The sequence below is a fragment of the Salvelinus sp. IW2-2015 genome, linkage group LG24 (genome assembly GCF_002910315.2).
Source record: "Salvelinus sp. IW2-2015 linkage group LG24, ASM291031v2, whole genome shotgun sequence".
NCBI lineage: Eukaryota > Metazoa > Chordata > Actinopteri > Salmoniformes > Salmonidae > Salvelinus > Salvelinus sp. IW2-2015.
In genome coordinates, this window is record NC_036864.1 from 7,665,134 (window position 1) to 7,685,563 (window position 20,430).

A 20,430-nucleotide genomic window follows, 5' to 3' on the forward strand; every position below is an offset into this window, starting at 1 on the left:
TAATGTTTACTGTTAATTTTTATTGTTTATTTCACTTTGTATATTATCTACTTCCCTTGATTTGTCAATGTTAACATATGTTTCCCATGCTAATTTAAGCCATTGCATTGAATTGAAATTAACATTCAATTCTCTGGCAACAGCTCTGGGGGACAAATTTGTGCACARAATTGGAGAGAAATAAGCTTTTTGTGCGTATGAAACATGTCTGCAATCTTTTATTTCAGCTCATGAAACACAGGATCAACGCTACATGTTGCATTGACATTTTTGTTTAGTATATTTTTGCAGCCATTCATGGGCAGTTTTGAATAAGTCATACAAAAAAGCATTGGATATGAAATGCTCCAGGAATCAAATATATTTTTTGACATTTTAGTATTGTGGACATGCAAGGCAACTCATAAACACATCATATTTGCTAGAGCAAGAGCCTTCAACCAGTAGGCATAAACCACCTGAATATTGATATCCATTAGATTTCTCTTGAAGGTTTGGTGATTTTGAGAGATTAATTGTTATGACAAGAACATTTACAAACACCCAGCATTTGGTAAACATAGATCAGGGGTGGCCAACCCTCCTGAAGAGCAAGCAGGATTTTATTCCAACCCTTTTTAAAGTGATAGTTCACCCAAATTACAAAATGTTTGTGTCTTTACCTTGAAAGCTGTCTATGGACAAGGAGACTGCAATCTATGATTTGGTTACCCACTGCCATCAACCATTATAATGTCCTGGACAAAATCTTGGTGTAGTGGAAACACTCCCTGCCACATGTTGCATACAATATTCCACCTGAGAACAGGGATTTATCCCTGCTTCCAACCTTCCCACCGTTTCTAGCATTGGCCTGTCTCCCTATCTCCTTTCATTACTGTCTGAATAAAGTGTCAATTTTTTTTGTTGTTGCATACTTCACCTTTCATCCACCAAAAACTGCAAAGTAACAAGTCGTCCAATTTTGTGTGTTCATTTAATGTTCAAAGCATTCTGAATACACCTGACCTGTGTTTTTATTTTTTCCACCCTGGTCATAGGCCTAAGCCATGTCAAAATACGTAAAATTGCAGGAAATTAGCTTTAAAATAGTAACGTTTCCCCCTCTCTAGGGGTTGTGCCAGGGGGCAAGGAAATTCACATAGCAAATCTCTCCAAGCTTTCTTCAAAAGTTGGCAGCTCTGCAAAATCAACAAACAAAGCAGCATATATTTTTATCTTTATTTAACTAGGCAAGTCTGTTCATTACAAATTCCTATTTTCAATGACAGCCTAGAAACAGTTGGTTAACTGCCTTGTTCAGCRGTAGAACAACAGATTTTTTCCTTGTCAGCTCAGGGATTCGATCTAGCAACTTTTYGGGTTACTAGTCCTACGCTCTAACCACTAGGCTACCTGCCACAGCCATAGAAGCACAGTGACATGCCTCAATGCAGTCATATTGGTTCRTTATTGGGGTGTGGCTTTCAGTTGGCTCTTTTTGGCCACCCATCCCATGAGTTAATCTGTTCTGTTATATTTCATCAAATCGGACTAACTCAGTGCACTGCTTGCTATGAATTCTATATGATGGTGTTTGCATGTTTATGTATAAAAACTAATGGCCTGTTTGGAACACTGACAAGTAAAGAGCAGTTTTTGTTGTTGTTGCTAAATCTGATTTGGTGGGCCTGGCTCCCCCAGTGGGCCCACCCWGGCCTACGCCTCTGGTTAAGAAACATAATGTAAAATCTAAGGTTACCMCAAATGATTGTGACAGAAGGGATGTTTTCAGTCATGACCACTCCAGCTCTTAAGGTGGCAGTAAAAACTAATCTCTGCACTGTCTATACCTATTACAGAGAAAAGAAGAAAGAAGGGTTATCGTAAATCGCCACTATTTACATTGCTTTGCGTCCACCGCTTGCTGATTGCCGGTAAAATGGGGCAGGGCTTGGGCAGCTCCATAACGCTTTGCCGAATTTGAAGCAGTTCATAAATGTGATTGTGAAACATAGMAATTACCGCTCGATTAGACACTATGGATCCCAATCGSATAATTCAAGCACTGAAAGGGACGATAGATCCCAACCTCCGGATAGCGGCTGAAAACGAACTCAATCAGGTGGGTGGATGGCCAAAATAACTTTGTTGTTTTTGTTATCCGGTCAGCATGAACCAATTTCCAGAAAGGGTTGTCCGTGTTTATGATTTGGATCGCAGTAAGGCCGTGTTTCGGGATCAATGATTTGTCGTTCTATAACTTATATGTGCATCTCTCTGTTTATTGTGTAGGACACGAAACAGTAGATTGACATTTAATGTAACTTCCGACACAAACTGTTGCACCGGAGAACAATAGAATTGTGAGGCAGTGTGCGGACACTGTGCAGCAGTCCAGARATGTGGCTGTTCGTGAAACAATGTAGCTAGCAAGTGTCCGATTGGATTGTAATTGTAGACATAATGCGCGAGTTGAAACATTGTAACAATTGCAGCAATTTCAGCCAGCGATAGTAAAAGTTWACAATTTTGATGGGATTTGACCGGTGAATTCGCCGAATCGCTCTTTCATCCAAAACCAAATCTAAATGCGATAGACAAATGTATATTGTCAAAGCATCTTAAAGGGTCAATCTGCAATTGCTACATCTATTTTTCGACTATAAATTCATGATATGTACCCATTGATTCTTGAAGAATCTCACGAGTTTAGTTCCACTGTCTTACCCCATCAGAATCCAAAAGATAATCGTGTTTCACTCTGTTTGTAAACAAAGGGAAACGTAAACAAACTCTATAGCCTCGTGTTTATTTCATGGATGGTCAGGCCTTGCATCCATAGCTCTGTCTACGAATTTAAGAGTAGTTCCTTTTCTCCAGCCACATCCTCAGCTTTTTACTGAATTAGGGGCGGGCAGAACGCTGTGTTAGTTTCAACTGCTCATTGCCYTAATGAAAGATGGGTAACATAAGACTTGTAGCATATGCAGGCCTAGGTCATGATTGCATCACTGAAAATAACTACATCTGCCATAGGCCTGCACTACCTTGACTTTGCATAATGTCCACTTCAGTAGGTTTACACTAATCAGGACAAATGATTGGTGTGTCTGTGTGAAATGCCTGTCAGTGATGCAACCAAGTGAAATTAGGGGCATTTGCTGGAGACAGAATGCTGACTGTTCTGCAGCAGAGGAGGAGGGATAGAGGGAGATAAAGTGAGGGAAAGAGAAAGCGTTCGGTACAAAATATTCCTCCTGTTTTAAATTGTTGGTTGCTGGTTATATCTTTGACAGACCATGGCTCTTTTTTACTACCTTAAATCTGATAACTGGTCCGGCAAGATTGATGTGAGAGCGAGCCAATAAGCTACATAYTTCACCTGCTCTGTATTTTCCTTGTTCTTCAGTTAGTATTGACCTCAACAAACAACCTGGGAATCCACCTCCTTACACTCTGCTCTGTCATCATATAACTGTTTTGACCACTGTGTGCTGTAGATGTGAATCTGACCGCTGAAGTAGTCGGGCGCTTGACTGTATGTGGTCCGATTTGGGTTGAGCTCATTTTAAAGCAGTATCTTATTTTGTGTGTTCCAGTCGTACAAGATCATCAGCTTCGCCCCCACTCTGCTCCAGATCATTGTGTCCGAACAGGTGGAGTTCCCTGTTCGCCAAGCAGGTAAGAACCCTKCCTCAGAACATTACATAAAGACCTGCATCTGGCTGTTTTTAAAACATCACTGGACCAATGCAACAACTATAAACAACACTGATAATAGCCTCACTTTGGGCTGGTGTCCCGGGACATAGATTAAGCCTAGTCCTGGACAAAATATCACTTTCAATGAAGATTCTTCATCAAGCTTGCTTTTTAGCTGCCACGTGAATTAATGAATTGTAARGTAGAATTGTGTCARTCTTGCYAGTCTGAGTGATGTATATCTCTGTGYGCCAGCGGCCATCTACCTAAAGAACATGGTGAGCCAGTACTGGCAGGACCGCGAGCCCTCTCTAGGGGAGGTGGTGTTCCCCTTCAACATCCACGAGAACGACCGCACGCAGATCAGAGACAACATCGTGGAGGGCATTATCCAGTGTCCCGAGTCCATCCGGTGGGTCCTGCTGTCCTAACCTTCTTTACCTCCCTTAACCCACTAACCCTTACCTCTTAGCCTGATACTCAGGGCAGGTGGTGCCCTGCTCCGGTGCTCTGCTCTACCTAGAGCCTTTGAAATCGCGTCACTTGACTGTATAGGTCATCTGTGACTACAAGTGCCCAAAGAAGAGCGATGGGAGGATCATTTAGTGATGGCATGTTATAGAAAGAATACAGTGCTGATGTATGTGTGTGTATTCTCTCTCCCAGGGCCCAGTTGACAGTGTGTTTGCGAACCATCATAAAGCACGACTTCCCCGGGCGCTGGACGGCCATAGTGGATAAGATCGGCCTGTATCTGCAGTCTCAGAACAGTGGCAGCTGGTACGGCAGCCTGCTGGCCCTCTACCAGCTGGTCAAGACCTACGAGTGAGTCAACCAACCGGCGCTGTTTGTCCCACCTGAGGRTCACTGACTAGTGATCAAGTCATAACGACGCTGTGTTTTGAGACACAATTTTTAGTCCTAGTTTAGTAGTTCTAGTGTATAAGGTGAATGATATAAATTAATATTCCATTCACATTTTTCAGTCATTGCACCCAGCCTGTTGTCGATGATATCACGTCTGTGTGCTGTCTCCTGCTGATGTGCTGTGTCTGTGTGTGTATCTGTGTGTGTATCTGTGTGTGTGTGTCAGGTATAAGAAGGCGGAGGAGAGGGACCCGTTGCTAGCAGCCATGCAGATCTTCCTGCCCCGTATACAGCAGCTCGTCACCCAGCTACTGCCTGACGGCACCRTCTTCTCTGTCCTCATMCAGAAACAGATCCTCAAGATCTTCCACGCACTCGTACAGGTGAGAGAAGGGACTGTGTGACTGACTGACTGTGCRCGCTCAAGTGTCTGTGACTGACTGCATGTGGCGTGCGTGTGCACGTTTGTGTGATACTAATACTAGTGTGTCTCTATTCTGCTCCTGCAGTACTCCCTGCCTCTCCAGCTGATTAATAACACAGTCATTACCCATTGGATGGAGATCCTCAGAGCTGTTATGGACAGAGATGTCCCCCCAGTAAGTTTTATTTCATCCTTCTTCGTTGTGTCGACCTGCCTGCCTTCTGCAAATTCTTCGACCCACGTTTTTTTTTTATTGAAGGGGGGTAGCGAACCTCTGTTGTGTGTGTGGTTGCTAGGAGACGTTGGAGGTGGATGAGGACGACCGTCCTGACTTGGTGTGGTGGAAGAGTAAGAAGTGGGCCCTACACATCATCACCAGACTGTTCGAGAGGTGAGGGGGCACGGGAGATGTATTTGTGTGTTGATGATTTTGGATGTAGGTAGATGTTGATGTGAATATGTTTGTGTGTTTGTGGATCGTAGCCTTTTTCTTCAGTCTAACCGTGCTGTTCTACACTTGTGTGGTAGGTACGGAAGCCCAGGCAACGTGACAAAGGAGTACTTTGAGTTTGCAGACTTTTTCTTGAAGACGTACGCTGTAGGGATCCAACAGGTAAGAGTTCGTAACACTCTAAATATGACATCAAACCTTGAATGTGTATATATATATATATATATATACATGTCTGTTGTCCACATCTACCAATGTTGATGTATGTGTGTACATGAGTAGCAGAAGACTTCTGTTAAGTCTGACCCCGTACGATCTGTTGTGACCTCGTCTCTGGGTGGTCTCCTTCAGGTCCTGTTGAAGGTGCTGGACCAACACCGACAGAAGCAGTATGTCACGCCTCACGTCCTCCAGAAGTCTCTTAACTACCTGAACCAGGGCCTGTCTCACTCCCTCACCTGGAAACACATGAAGCCRCACATGCAGGCGGGTCATACAGACACCACTACACCTGTATCCCTGTGACACGTTAATAATAATGGATTTTATTTATATATATATATATATCACAAATGTGGGATTATGTGTGTAATTACACTTTGTTATACYGTTGTTATGTTTGTTATAAGGTTGTGACAATACACTTTGGATTGAGTTACAGTACGTGGCAGGTGATGATCAAATTTAACTTTGATCAATCTTCATGTCGGCATTTAAATCAGCTGTTTTATATACTTAGTAATTGAGCTAATCTGAATACTGCTATGCTTCTAAAAACTATGTTACAATTCCACTTCTAGTAGTTAACCTGAACGTGTGTGTACTGTGTGTTCCACAGACCATCAGCCARGAGGTGATCTTCCCTCTGATGTGTTACAAAGACGAGGATGAGAAACTGTGGCAGGAGGATCCATACGAGTACATCCGCATGAAGTTCAGTGAGTAGACAGACACACGTTCCATAACTCAATCAGTTAGTAGTTATGGAGGTAGAGGGACATTGAATGGTCAGTATACATAATGACATGTTAGGTTGAAAATGTATGGCTTCCATAGAATAGACATACAGTAAACTGTGAGCTTGGCTGGGTTTCTTTCTCTGTTCCAGATGTGTATGATGACCATGCCCTCCCTGCCACCGCCGCCCAGAGCCTCCTGTGTAAAGCAGCCCGCAAGAGGAAGGAGGTGAGTGGAGAACCACACGAGAACCTAACAAAAACTACCCAACAGTCCTAAATCGCTTACTTTACTCATTTCCTTTCCTTAACTGAGTCTTCTCTGATATGACTTGCATCACTGCTCTGCCCCCCCCCCCCTTCCCAGGTTCTTCCCCAGATGATGGAGTTCTGCCACCAGATCATGATGGAGCCCTCTGCTGACCCCCGCAGGAAGGATGGGGCGCTGCACGTCATCGGCTCACTGGCCGAACTCCTACTGAAGGTCAGCAGTGTGGCTGTCTCTGTACTTTCCCCTCTTGTTTTATTACCTGTTTAGTCTATCTGTGACTGAKTCTTCTCTTCCTGTTGTCGTCCTGTAGAAGCGGGTGTACAGGGAGCAGATGGAGCTGATGTTACAGAACTATGTGTTCCCTCTACTCAACTCCCCTCTGGGATACCTCCGGGCTAGGGTGAGACACACACACACACACGCGCGCGCTTGCGCGCTTTCACTCCAAGGCCCCTCTAACCCAACTCTTCTCATGGAGCTGAGAATGGGTGTGTAAACATGTGAGTGTGTTTGCAGTTCTTCAGTCTTTAAAATGGCTCCTTCCCTCTTTATACCTAGAGTCCTGTTGGGTGCTACATTCCATACAGTCCATCCATGTGAGTCAGAATGGTCTGTCAGTTCTGTTTTATATAGACTAAACATCCCCCTTCCTGCATTTCTTTACCCCCTCACCCCTGCTCTTTTACTTACTGGCCATCTTCGGGCAGGTGAACGTGTTGGGAAGCACCACTGCACATTTTGGTGACTGGAAGTGGATGGTGCTGATTTGTACATGATGTGGATAGGCTCCAAACTGATAGTGATGCCCATCCGTGTGGGATATAGATCAGTGATTGTAACCCTGTGTTTGTCCTCAGTCGTGCTGGGTGCTGCATTCGTTCAGCCCGCTGCGTTTCCATAACGAGTTGGTCCTGAGGAATGCGGTGGAGCTGGTTAAACAGGGCCTCATAGCAGACAAGGARATGCCCGTCAAGGTGGAGGCTGCTATCGCCTTGCAGACACTGGTCAGCAACCAGGAGCAAGGTCTGAGGTTCACACACATGCATGGACGTACACTCAGACACACACACATACACACACACACACACACACACACACACACTGAACCCTCTCTCTCCCTCTCTTTAGCTAAGGTCTACATCAGGCCCTACATCCGACCTGTCATGCAGGAGCTGCTCCACGTCATCAAGGAGACGGAGAACGATGACCTCACTAACGTCATTCAGAAGATGATCTGCGAGTACAACCAGGAAGTGGCTGTCATCGCCGTCGACATGACCCAGAACCTGTACGCCTCCACGGTCTTGCTCTACTGTGTGTGTTGTGTGTGTGTGTGTGTGTGTGTGTGTGGTGTGTGTGTTGGTGTGTGTGTGTGTTGTGTGTGTGTGTGTGTGTGTGTGTGTGTGTGTGTGTGTGTGTGTGTGTGTGTGTGTGTGTGGTGTGTGTGTGTGTGTGTGTGTGTGTGTAAAGGCGTCTGCATGCTTCCTATCTGAAACAGTGTGTGTGTGTAAAGGTGTCTGCATGCTTCCTATCTGTCTGTGTGTAAAGGCAAAGGAGTCCGCATTTTTTCTTGAGGCAAGCCAAAGTCGGTAGCGGAGAAATTCTGCACCAAACATCTTCGTTAGATGTCACATTGTGTGACTAAGATCTCCTAGGTATGCCATTTTTTTTTAGATAGATTAATTCRGACTATTTTGGCTACGGTGTCTCAAGACGGACAAACAGTACTATTGTCGATTTTTCCCGCTTAAAGATCTTTTAAGCCAGCACAGCCAAACCGAAGCACACGAARGCCTTAACACCCCCTGCATATGTGTCTCCAGGCTGAGATCTTCACCAAGGTGCTACAGAGTGAAGAGTATGAGGAGAGTGAAGACAAGACGGTGATGGCTCTGGGGATCCTCAGCACCATAGACACCATACTCACTGTAATGGAGGACCACAAGGAGGTGAGACACACACACACACACACGCTCACCCTATTCCAAATCTAGTCCTCTGAAGCTCCAGTTGAATGTGTGATGATTGGTGATTGATTTGCTCCCTCTCCCCTGCTTTGTTTGAACACACAGTGTTATTGAGCATGGTGGGAATGTTATGTCAGACTAGGGCTGTGACGGTCATGCAATTTTGGGTGACTGTAATTGACCTGCCAAATGACTGTGCTCACCGCAATAACCGGTGCATCTTTTACGCATATTTGTTCCTCTCCGCTCCTGATTGCATGTGCCGCCATAGAAATAGAATGAATYGAACGGGTGTCCCCATTCAAGTCAATGATTGCATAATGGGTGGACTGGCGGCCATTGCGAGTGTACCCATAGAGGTAAAAACAGGAAGTGTTTAACCATCAACATCTGCTGTGATTTGTTGATTCAACTCCACTGACATGACACAAAATACATTCCATTGCATGAGCCACATCAGCTAACATCATTTGAATGAACAGATTACATTTCGGGCAAGGAGCAACAACGTTTCATAACGTTGTTAAGAGTCCATGTTACCGCGGGAAACGCTCAGCCGCGGGAAGGCCCTGCCGTCCTGTCTTCAGCCAGCTGTTCGTTCCACTTTTTTATTTCCTTCCGCATTTTACGGTTATGACTGTTATTTTCATGGAGGTCTTCGTCCGTAACCATCGGTTATACGGTAATTGTGCCAGCCCTATGTCAGACCGATATTAGCCTGGGATCAATAGATGATCTTTGACCTTTTGATATCTCTTTCTGCCTGTGTCTTTCCTCTCTCACCCTCTTGACTGCCTCTCGTTCTTTCGTTATCGTGTTCTCTCTCTCCCTCTCCATCTCCCTCTCTCTCAGATCACTCAGCAGTTGGAGGGCATCTGTTTACAGGTGATAGGCCTGGTGCTGCAGAAGCCCATCATAGGTATGGCAGGTGTGTGTGCTCACGTCACTGTCTGTTTTTGTGTGTACACACATACTCATGTTGGTTGCGGTGTGTGTCTATTCCTCTCTGTGACCTTTTTGTGTGTGTGTGTGTGCTTTTCACACACACACACACACAATAACCGCATTCATCCTACTTTCCTGTTCCAGTGAGTCACCCCCCTCTTTTGTATAACACCTTGTTCATTTCCGTCTCACAATGAAAACTGTCTAATTGTCAAAAGCTGTTCACCTTGCACTTCCCAAATCCCAGATGACCAGGCACCAGTCATGCCTGTAATTGGCTCGTGTGTGTTGTGTTTCTGGGTGTGTAACCCATCTGTGGTGTGTGTGTGTGGACGTGTTTAACTATTCTTGTGGGGACCAGAAGTCCCTACAAGAATAGTAAACGAACAAAAAGTTGACCAGCTGGGGACATTTGTTAGTCCCCACAAGGTCAAATGTATTTCTAGGGGGTTTAGGGTTAAGGTTAGAATTAGTGTTAGGGTTAGAATTTAAGTTAAATATTAAGGTTAGGAGCTAGGGTTAGTTGTAGGGTTAGGGTTAGGGTTAGGAAAAGTTTAGGTTTTTGGGTTAGGGTTAAGGTTAGGGTAAGAGTACGGGTTAGGATTAGGGTTAGGTTTAGGGTTAGGGGTTAGGGAAAATAGGATTTTGAATGGGACTGAATTGTATGTTCCACAAGGTAGCTGTACAAGACTGTGTGTGTCTGTAATCACCTCTGTGCTGTGTGTGTGTAAGGAGAGATTACAGCTCTATGTTAATGAATGGATTATGTGATAACCTGTTATAATGAGAGTTTCTTCAGGAAGAGTGGGGGGGGGGGGGGGGTCACTGTGGAAGATTATTTATCTCTAAAAGGGAAACATCAATTCTATGATCTGTTTCCTCCTCTTCTCCCTCCACTCCAGAGTTCTACGAGGAGATTCTGTCCCTGGCRTTTGGGCTGACCTGCCAGACTATCTCCCCTCAGATGTGGCAGCTACTGGTGGTGCTCTACGGGGTCTTCCAGCACGACTGCTTTGACTACTTCACGGGTACAGTACTGAGTCACTGGTCAACAGTCACCTGCCTGTTAGTGAGAATTTTGGGCTTACACACCTGTCTAGGTGAACATTGAATATCACAGTGAATGTAATGTAGAATAGCATGATGGTGACACTGATGCTGGCCCAACACGATGATGATCACGGTCTGGTCTCTTTCAGATATGATGCCTCTTTTGCACAACTACGTTACCGTGGATACAGACACGCTCCTGTCCAACCCCAAATACTTAGAGGTCATATACACCATGTGCAAAAAGGTGAGTGTGTGTGTGTGTGTGTTCAGGTAGAGTTTGATGAAGTGTCCCATGTTGACCTTTGACTCCTGTGCTGTAGGTGCTGACCAGTGATGCAGGTGAGGACGCAGAGTGTCACGCTGCTAAGCTGCTGGAGGTCATCATCCTCCAGTGTCGGGGGAGGGGCATCGACCAGGTGAGAGGGACCGCAAAGGCTTCTGGGTAGTATTTAAGGGTAGACGTGGTCCCAGTTCAGCCCAAACCAGTTCGCTTTCCCTTTCCATACCCTGAATCTCCCGTTGGGAGGGATGATTGCTATCAATATTGTATTGATTCTTCTCTCTCACCCCCATGTGATCTGCCTCAGTTTTAATGATCTTCCTGTAAATGTCAGACAGATATTACCCAGTCAACAATAGCTATCTCTCGTTCTCTCTCTTTCTCACTCCCTCTTCCCCTCCAGTGTATCCCGTTGTTCGTGGAGGCTGTGTTGGAGCGGCTAACCAGAGGTGTGAAGTCCAGTGAGCTGAGGACCATGTGTTTGCAGGTGGCCATCGCTGCTCTCTATTACAACCCAGCCCTGCTCATCCACACGCTGGACAACATGCACTTCCCCCACACCCCACAGCCCATCACCGCTCACTTCATCAACCAGTGGATGAATGATACGGAGTTCTTCCTGGGGTAAGTGTATAAACTAAGCCCTTACGTCATATACACAACCCACTATAAAGTACACAGAGGATAAACAACGTGCCCTAAACCATGTTCCTTAAATACTAGTAGACCCTACACACACTCCACATTCATCAACATCATTGTAGTCATCACTGAGTCACACTTGTGTCTTTCTATAGCAGTTAAAAACATATGGGATATACAGTATTTACCTACTACAGTCGTGGCCAAAAGTTTTGAGAATGACACAAATATTAATTTTCACACAAGTTTGCTGCTTCAGTGTCTTTAGATATTTTTGTCAAATGTGTTACTATGGAATACTGAAGTATAATTACAAGCATTTCATAAGTGTCAAAGGCTTTATTGACAATTACATGAAGTTGATGCAAAGAGTCAATATTTGCAGTGTTGACCCTCTTTTTTCAAGACCTCTGCAATCCGCCCTGGCATGCTGTCAATTAACTTCTGGGCCACATCCTGACTGATGGCAGCCCATTCTTGCATAATCAATGCTTGGAGTTTGTCAGAATTTGTGGGTTTTGTTTGTCCACCCCCTCTTGGGGATTGACCACAAGTTCTCAATGGATTAAGGTCTGGAGAGTTTCCTGTCCATGGACCCAAAATATCGATGTTTTTCCTGAGCCACTTAGTTATCACCTTTGCCTTATGGGCAAGGTGCTCCATCAGGCTGGAAAAGGCATTGTTCGTCACCAAACTGTTCCTGGATGGTTGGGAGAAGTTGCTCTCAGGATGTGTTGGTACCATTCTTATTCATGGCTGTGTCTGAGGCAAAATTGTGAGTGAGCCCACTCCCTTGGCTGATAAGCAACCCCACACATGAATGTCTCAGGATGCTTACTGTTGGCATGACACAGGACTGATGGTAGCGCTCACCTTGTCTTCTCCGGACAAGCTTTTTTCCGGATGCCCCAAAACAATCGGAAAGGGGATTCATCAGAGAAAATTACTTTAACCCCAGTCCTCAGCAGTCAATCCCTGTACCTTTTGCAGAATATCAGTCTGTCCCTGATGTTTTTCCTGGAGAGAAAGTGGCTTCTTTGCTCCCTCTCTGACACCAGGCCATCCCTCCAAAAGTCTTCGCCTCACTGTGCATGCAGATGCACTCACACCTGCTGCCTGGCCATTCCTGAGCAACGCTCTGTACTGTGGTCTCCCCGATCCCGCAGCTGAATCTACTTTAAGGAGACGGTCCTGGCGCTTGCTGGACTTTCTGGGCGCCCTGAAGCCTTCTTCACAAACAATTGAACTGCTCTCCTTGAAGTTCTTGATGATCCGATAAATGGTGGATTTTAGGTGCAATCTTACTGGCAGCAATATCCTTTGCCTGTGAAGCCCTTTTTGTGCAAAGCAATGATGACGGCACCGCGTTTCCTTGCAGGTATGTGGTTAACAGAAGGAAGAAACAATGATTCCAAGCACACCCTCCCTTTGAAGCTTCCAGTCCTGTTATTTGAACTCAATCATGACAGAGTCATCTCCACCTTGTCCTCGTCAACACTCACACCTGTGTTAACAAGATAATCACTGACATGATGTCAGCTGGTCCTTTTGTGCAGGGCTGAAATGCAGTGGAAATGTTTTTTGGGGATTCAGTTCATTTGCATGGCAAAGAGGGACTTTGCAATTAATTGCAATTCATCTGATCTCTCTTCATAACATTCAGGCGTATATGTAAATTGCCATCATACAAACTGAGGCAGCAGACTTTGAAAATTAATATTTGTGTCATTCTCAAAACTCTTTGGCCACGACTGTACAGTACACTATACATGATTTATTCACCACCTACCTGTAGTTCATTCTCTCTCTCCCTCCCTCCACTCGTCTCTCTCCCAGGCTCCATGACCGTAAGATGTGTATCATCGGACTGAGTGTTCTGATGGAGCTACCCTCCAGGCCAGTGGTGGTAGAAGGGGTAGCGGCTCAGATCGTCCCCAGCGTCCTGCTCCTGTTCCTGGGGCTCAAACACCTGTACTCCTCCCGCCTCCTCAACAAGCCAGACCTACTGGCCTGCACTGGGGTACCCGAGGAGGACCAGAACGGTGAGAGGAGGAAAACGGGCGACAGAGGAGGAGAGGAGACAGGACAAATGAGAGGGGAATGGAGAGAACAGGCAAGAGAGGAGGAGAGAAAAGGAATGGCGAGATGCTAATACTGTTGAATCATACCCTCTTTTTGGAAGCCATGGGATAAGGCCAGGGATAATGTAAATGGTAGAAGATTAAGCCACTACTAACCCTAGCTATGGATGTGGTAGGAATCAGTCCTCAGCTGTTCACGCGTGTTGCTTTACACATCTATGGCCAGGTTTTCAACACCTCTGGACCTCTCTCTCTCTCTCGCTTGACTTCTCACTCTGAATACAGGTCATATTAGTTGCACTACATTGCCCTACATGCCGCAGGGCAGCTGTGCTGGCATTCCTCAGTCAAGTGTAAAGAACGGCAGGGTACAGGGGAGGTTAGGATGAAGGAAATTGTTATGTGGGTTAGCTATGCAGCTGTTAATGTAATTGGGTATATTAAAACGGCATTAAGAGAACTTGTGCCTTTCAAAAAGGTAAAAGGGTCATTTCGTTCTATTCATTCTGTTTTTCTATGTGTGTGTGATTCTCTGCGTCTGTCTGCATGTGTGTTGCGTCCACAGAGGAGATCCCCAGTGATGAGGATGAGGTGAATGCAAACTGTAACGCCATGATGCAACAGCAGACCTGCACACGCGTAGGCCACGAGGACGATGAGGAGGAGGAGGATGATGAAGACTACTGGGATGAAGAAGGGCTGGAGGGGACACCCCTGGAGGAGTACAACACGCCCCTGGACTATGACAATGGAGAGGACGAGTACCAGTTCTTCACCGCTGCCCTACTCAGTAAGCAGTTACACATCTACACACACCAACTCRCACACAAACGCACACACAGCTACTTGTGCGCACACACACAGAGAAAAAAGGAATATGCATGCATACCAGGCATCTAACCCTTACTCTCTCCTGTGTGTACTATAGGGGTCCAGAACACTGACCAGCCTTGGTATCAGTCTCTAACCACGCCCCTCAGTGATGACCAGAAGAAACAGCTGCAGGAGATCTACAGCCTGTCCCAGCAGAGGAGGAGCACCGCCGCCAAGGGCCAATGGTGAGGCAGAAAAGAGGGCCAATGGGGAGAGAGGATCGAGGGCCAATGGGGAGAGAGGACCAAGGGCCAATGGGGAGAGAGGCCTATTGGGAAAGAGAAGAGGGCCAAGGGCCAGTGGGGGGGAGAGAAGAGGACCAAGGGCCAGTGCAGGGAGAGWGGACAGAGGGCCAATGGGTGGACAGAGGGCCAATGGGTGGACAGAGGGCCAATGGGTGGACAGAGGGCCAATGGGTGGACAGAGGGCCAATGGGTGGACAGAGGGCCAATGGGGGGAGAGTGGACAGAGGGCCAATGGGTTGGGAGCTGGTGAGGCTGAAGAATAAGGATGTAGGGTGGAAAATACAACATACAACAACAGTAAAAGGTTGTTGATTTAAACATGTCTTTTGACAAGCATGCTGTATTTTCCATTCCGTTGAGTCCTAACACTGTGTCATGTTGTTTCAGAGCTGTAAGAGACATGGCTGCAGGCCTGGATGGAAGGAGGAGTAGCAGCAGAGTTCTGGCCTGATCTGAAGTGGATTTAAAACACACCAAGAACTGTTTCAGTCCAGATCAGACCAGATCTAACTAGACTTTACTGATCCCACCAAGACCGGGCCATCTAGATCCATAACTGAACTGGGTGGAGACCCACCAGAGACCATAATACCAGGACTTTACACACTTTACGGTTCACATCCCAGACCGTAATTGAACCACACCCACCCCAGAGAGAGAGTGTGTGTGCGTGAGATTGATGTCCTACTCTGTATCACTGACCAGCAAATTCATCTTCTAGTACAGTGCAGTCCTTGGGTCTGTGATTCTGTAACTGAGTGAATGTAAGTATTGTACACAAAATCCCTGTTTCTTTATAGCCTGGCTTTTGTATGGTCTCGAGAGGACTGGCCAGATGTCCTTAGTTGCCATGGCATCAATCAGAACCATGTGTCAGTTAGTCTGATCCAAGGCTGTGGTGCTTATTGACGGACAGACAGAAGTGTTTGGGGTGAAGGGTTAGGGGTCAGTGACCTTTGACCCACGGGGGGGTTCCTTTCACACTGATGAAATGTAATAGGGGGCAAGATGCTGGGAGGAGAGCTTTTGTTTGTCTTTGTTTTGTTTTTATAACTGTTTTCATTTAACTTAAGAAAATCATAAACATTCATGTAACATCTAGCCCAGTGCTTTTTSCTGTTATGTTACTATAGTGAGTGTTTTATAGGTTTGTGCTCCTCTGCCTGCAGGTGTGTGTAGGGGTTAAGATTTTTATATTGATTTCGCATGGAGAACATGTGGATATTGCAGTAGCTGAAACTTTGCGTCTTTGAACATCTCTTCCTGCTCTGTTGAATCAATACTAGGTCAGAGTTCACTGCTGCGATCAATCCTMATTTATAAAACATCCAGCTCAATAACACACAGTTGGATTGAACAACTACTGTAACATCATGCAGGTTAACAGTATCAGCAGGAGTAAATATGTTTTCATTTACAGGCTTCTCTCAGGGCCCTGTTCAGATGCTTTAAAAGGGATTCCTCCCTCCGTGGTTCTGACACAAGACAGAGGGAATAACATGGTGAAATCTGGCTTTCACCAGTCCACAAACTATCTGGACTTGGGTRTCAAATTCAAATCACAGCCGGGAATCTCTCCATACCAGACAGTTCTTTCTCTCATGTCCCCAGCTGTCCAGAAAAATGAGCCAACTCTGAAAGGAGTTTCCTCTGGAATGTTAGAGATGTCCAAATATACCACAGGGCTTCTTTCTGCATTTTATAGTCAGTGTTTGATTCTCTAGTGGAGTCGGAGTGCTCTGCTTGCAGGGTTGGGAGTCAGATCCTGATGTTTCAGACGGGACGCGTGGATGGGTTCTGGTGCAGCAACAGTGCTCTCCCTCTCCCGGTGTTAGTATTCTGTGTGTGTTCGGCTGCAGTTTGTATGTTCTAGCCCACTGCAGTTTCTACTGAAGACTGTGTGTGCAGGACAGTAAGGAGCAACCAAGCGTTGAAGAGATGTCGAACTCTGTGGGCGGTGAAACCAACATAGGGTGTGTGTTATTTGTTGTTGACTAGTGTCTGGAGTTGTTTCTCCAGAAAATGTTCTGTTGCAGTCTGCCTCTGCAATTAAGCACTGCAGTGAATTATGTTCGCCAACAAACACCCTCTCCCTCTCTCTCTTCATTTCTATTGGTCTGTATGACTGAGTGACAGATTTCTGTAGGTGACGTTGCGTATACCTGACAGTTCCAGGCCATGCTAGGATGCTGTTGCACTACTCTTCAGTCTCACACCAGTAGAGGAGAGAGAGAGAGAGAGAGATAGAGAGACCCGGTATAGAAAGAGTGATGCTGATCCCTGCGGGGGATTGTGTCAAATGTGGCCAATTATCCATGCCAATCTGCACTCCCTTCAGTTAACTCTAGTCTACTGCCCTGGTAATAATCGAGGGGATTCTCTGGCCACTGTGTCCCAGTGAGGGTGTCTCTCCTCCAGTCTGCCTGGTGGCCTCTTCTCCCTGGGGAGCAGAGTGGAGGTAATGATGATGGCCATAGGCCGTGGTGTGCTGGGCAAAGCTAATCAGATCTGAGTATGAGAAGGGAAAACAAGGGCAGAGTCAGAGAGAGAGACCTCACTGCAGTTCGGCAACCAAATAAACAATTTCCACAGACAGTTTAAAAAGTGAGCTGAGGTCCCCAGCTAACTATTGAGTGGAGTACTGTGATGTGTGTTTGTTCTCTGGGGCAGCTAACTGCCTGTGGTCTCTCTGCAGTGTGTGCCTCTGTCAGAATCACTTACCTGGATGGATGGGGGTAGGCAAAGTTCAGGTGAAGTGCATTTTGTGTCACGTGGTAGTTCCCTGCCCTTTTATAGCCACACACACACACACACACACACACACACACACACACACACACACACACACACACAGAGAGAACTCTCTCCTGCCGTTGTCTGTGTGTGTCCAGGGCACACAGGGACTGTCTCCACACGCCAGTGAAGCTGAGAGATGCCGACTGACAGCGCTGGCTGTGGCTCTATCTCCCTGGTGTGAGTCAGCGGTCCCCAGACTCCACCACAGGTGGTGAGGAGTGGGAATAAATAAAGTTCTCAAGTTTCCCAGGCACTGGTGTCAACCTTAGGGAGCCTCCACAAACAGTGTAGCCTCCCTATGAAACTGGCCTCTGCTAAGAGGAGTGGACTTCTATGGCACAGGCGAAAGTGTGCTGCCTCGCACTGTAACAATACAGGGTCACTGGTTCAAGCCTCATTCCTGACTACTCCCCGTCCACCGCTGCATTAGTAATGGGATATTTGATTCCTAATGGAGGTCTTGGCTACTTTGCAACTTCTGCTCACACACCAGTTAATTGCATTTGCTTTGGTAATGAGGGAGGCTGATTGCATATCATGAATCATGTGCCACTCTCCTGCCCTTCTCTAACCCCGGAGGGGTTTTGAAAGAGAGCGGTTCTCCAGTTGGGCTGGTCTGTGATTCACTGTCACCTTTCCCTGGTCAGAGGAATAAGGCAACCTCAGAGAGAGGTTTTCCAGAGGACATATGAGATGGTTCTGTACAGAGGAGAGATGTGAATGAATAAACAGCATGAGACTGAATCAGTAATAGCACAAGAGCAATAGTGGACTGTATAAGGAGATAGTGACACCCGCAAAGGACTGTATAATAGCATCAACTACTATTAACAACTAGCAATAGTAACAACCAACAGTAAATGCACACGTTTCAATAACAACAAGAGAGACTGAGGAGGCTCTGACCTGGGCAAGCAGGACTGTCTGGTATCCTGTCCTCTAGCAACCTATTGGTGGCCTGATAGCAGAGGTCACTGGAAGTCTGGGTAGACAGTTTATGATCCCCTAGTCTCTGGCACCATCAGGTGATGGGTGGAGTGAGCTGCATGAAATTAGATACCTCACAGGCAGGAAAAGTCATAACAGGTTTAGTCTGGCGACTCCATCCCAAAGCTCTTCATACCTGAGTAKTAGTATTATAATCACCTCTCCTCCTAATGAGCTATTCATCCTCAAGTACACCCTTGAGATTTAATATCACCTCGTGCTGCGATGGGCCTGGCGGTGGCATAACTGCCAGGCAGGCTCGTTTAGTGGCAGTCAGCCACCGAGCTATAAGCCTAAAGTAATGAAATCRAACTCTATTGTAGAAAGAGAGGGGCCGCACTCGCCTCGAACATGTAACCGTATCATTACCGATGGATAACGGCTATTGTGGTCGACACGCTCCGTCGCCCACAGGAATGTAGRCCTGCCTAGCCCTTCTGAACCGTGCGGCGGTTGGTGAGTGCGCCATGCATTCTGAAGGCAATTAGCGCACAGAACGGCACCTTGAACACTCGCAAATGCATCGTTCCAATGAAAAAAACGAACTAATAAGCAAATGAACGAGGCAAAAGCATTTCATTATTTTTAGTCGGAGAGGCCAGATGTTTTCTCCTGGTCCCATAATTGTGAGGTGAATATATATATATATATCGATATATAGATATATATATGGTGTGTAGCAATGCTCCCTCAAATGTTTTCCGGCACTAAGCAAATTTCAGGTCTGCTGAGTGCAAACTTCAACATTGTGAAAATTCTGTGCGTCTTCCAGTGCGTGTTTCAGCCTACAGTAGCAGTCAATGTCGCCTACATTCCTTGAGACTTTAAAAAAAACATGCAGAGCTTGACATTAACCTGTTTATCCACTTGTCTTTCAGACAAGGGGGTGACTGGAAATGTTGTTTGATGCAAGTAACCACTTTACAAAATAAAATGCAGTATTATTCTCATACCATTACTACATAGAATCAGACAAATTATGCTACCCTCTGCCTATTGCCTACTTAGCTTATTCAAACCTGTCTCAAAATACAACACTGCCCCTTTTAAGACAAAAACAAAAGCTCTTTACCTGACTCACTTTCCAAGATGTCTAGAAATGTACACGTTTTGTGCTCTTGTAGGAAGCGATCACTCCCCTATTGCTGACTACAAATGATCTATAACAGGTCTAATAATTCCCTAACTAGCAAAGAATATGAACAAAATGTGCATGTGGCTTCATGCAACTCTCGCTTTGATCTCAAAACAAGTGAATCTACTCATGACCGCTCATGCTGTAAACACAGTCCAGTTCGAAGTAAATGGCAAAGATCCATATATGGCAATGGTCTATTGCATGTAGGCCTACTGCAGTGGTGTAAAGTACTAAAGTAAAAATACTTTTAAGTACTACTTAAGTAGTTTTTGGGGGTATCTGTACTTTACTTTTTGTATTTTTGACAACTTTTACTCCACTACATTCCTAAAGAAAATAATGTACTTTTTACTTCTTACATTTTCCCTGACACMCAAAAGTACTAGTTACATTTAGAATGCTCAAGCAGGACAGCATTATGGCACCTATCAATATAACACTGTCATCCCTACTGCCTCTGATCTGGCGTACTCACGAAGCACAACTACTGTGTTTGTAAATGATGTTGGAGTGTGCCCCTATAATTAAAAATAATATGAAAATCGTGCCGTTTTGTTTGCTTAATTAATATAAGGAATTTGATGTATAGCATTTACTTTTACTTTGTACTTTTACTCATGTAGGACAATTTTATTATTTTTTCAACTACTGTACTTAAGTACATTTAAAACCAGATACTTTTACTCAAGAAGTATTTTATTGGGTAATGTTCACTTTTACTTGAGTCATTTTCTGTTAAAGTATCTTTACTTTTACTCAAGTATGACAAT

At 45.4% G+C, this 20,430-nt stretch overlaps 1 protein-coding gene across 3 annotated transcripts; it reads left to right on the plus strand.

Annotated features, from left to right (window-relative positions):
- Positions 1 to 1,895: 1,895 nt before the first annotated feature.
- LOC111951440 (importin-8) lies at positions 1,896 to 20,205 on the plus strand. Of its 3 annotated transcripts, none has more exons than XR_011474030.1 (25): positions 1,896 to 2,104; positions 3,582 to 3,663; positions 3,940 to 4,096; positions 4,351 to 4,509; positions 4,778 to 4,934; positions 5,061 to 5,150; positions 5,272 to 5,366; positions 5,504 to 5,588; positions 5,778 to 5,912; positions 6,265 to 6,364; positions 6,535 to 6,611; positions 6,750 to 6,866; positions 6,964 to 7,053; positions 7,511 to 7,676; positions 7,782 to 7,941; positions 8,476 to 8,602; positions 9,473 to 9,548; positions 10,468 to 10,593; positions 10,765 to 10,862; positions 10,939 to 11,034; positions 11,302 to 11,522; positions 13,377 to 13,653; positions 14,187 to 14,411; positions 14,550 to 14,679; positions 15,127 to 20,205. XR_011474030.1 is itself a non-coding variant. In XM_070434780.1 (25 exons), coding segments are annotated over exons 1-25 (3,060 nt in total). In that variant the 5' UTR covers positions 1,903 to 2,020; the 3' UTR covers positions 15,128 to 20,205. The 3 variants fall into 3 exon arrangements, 2 of the variants coding, with proteins under 2 accessions (XP_070290881.1, XP_023825289.1); XM_070434780.1 differs by having other exon boundaries at positions 1,903 to 2,104; positions 13,377 to 13,582; XM_023969521.2 differs by having other exon boundaries at positions 1,903 to 2,104; positions 9,473 to 9,539; positions 13,377 to 13,582.
- Positions 20,206 to 20,430: the final 225 nt, after the last annotated feature.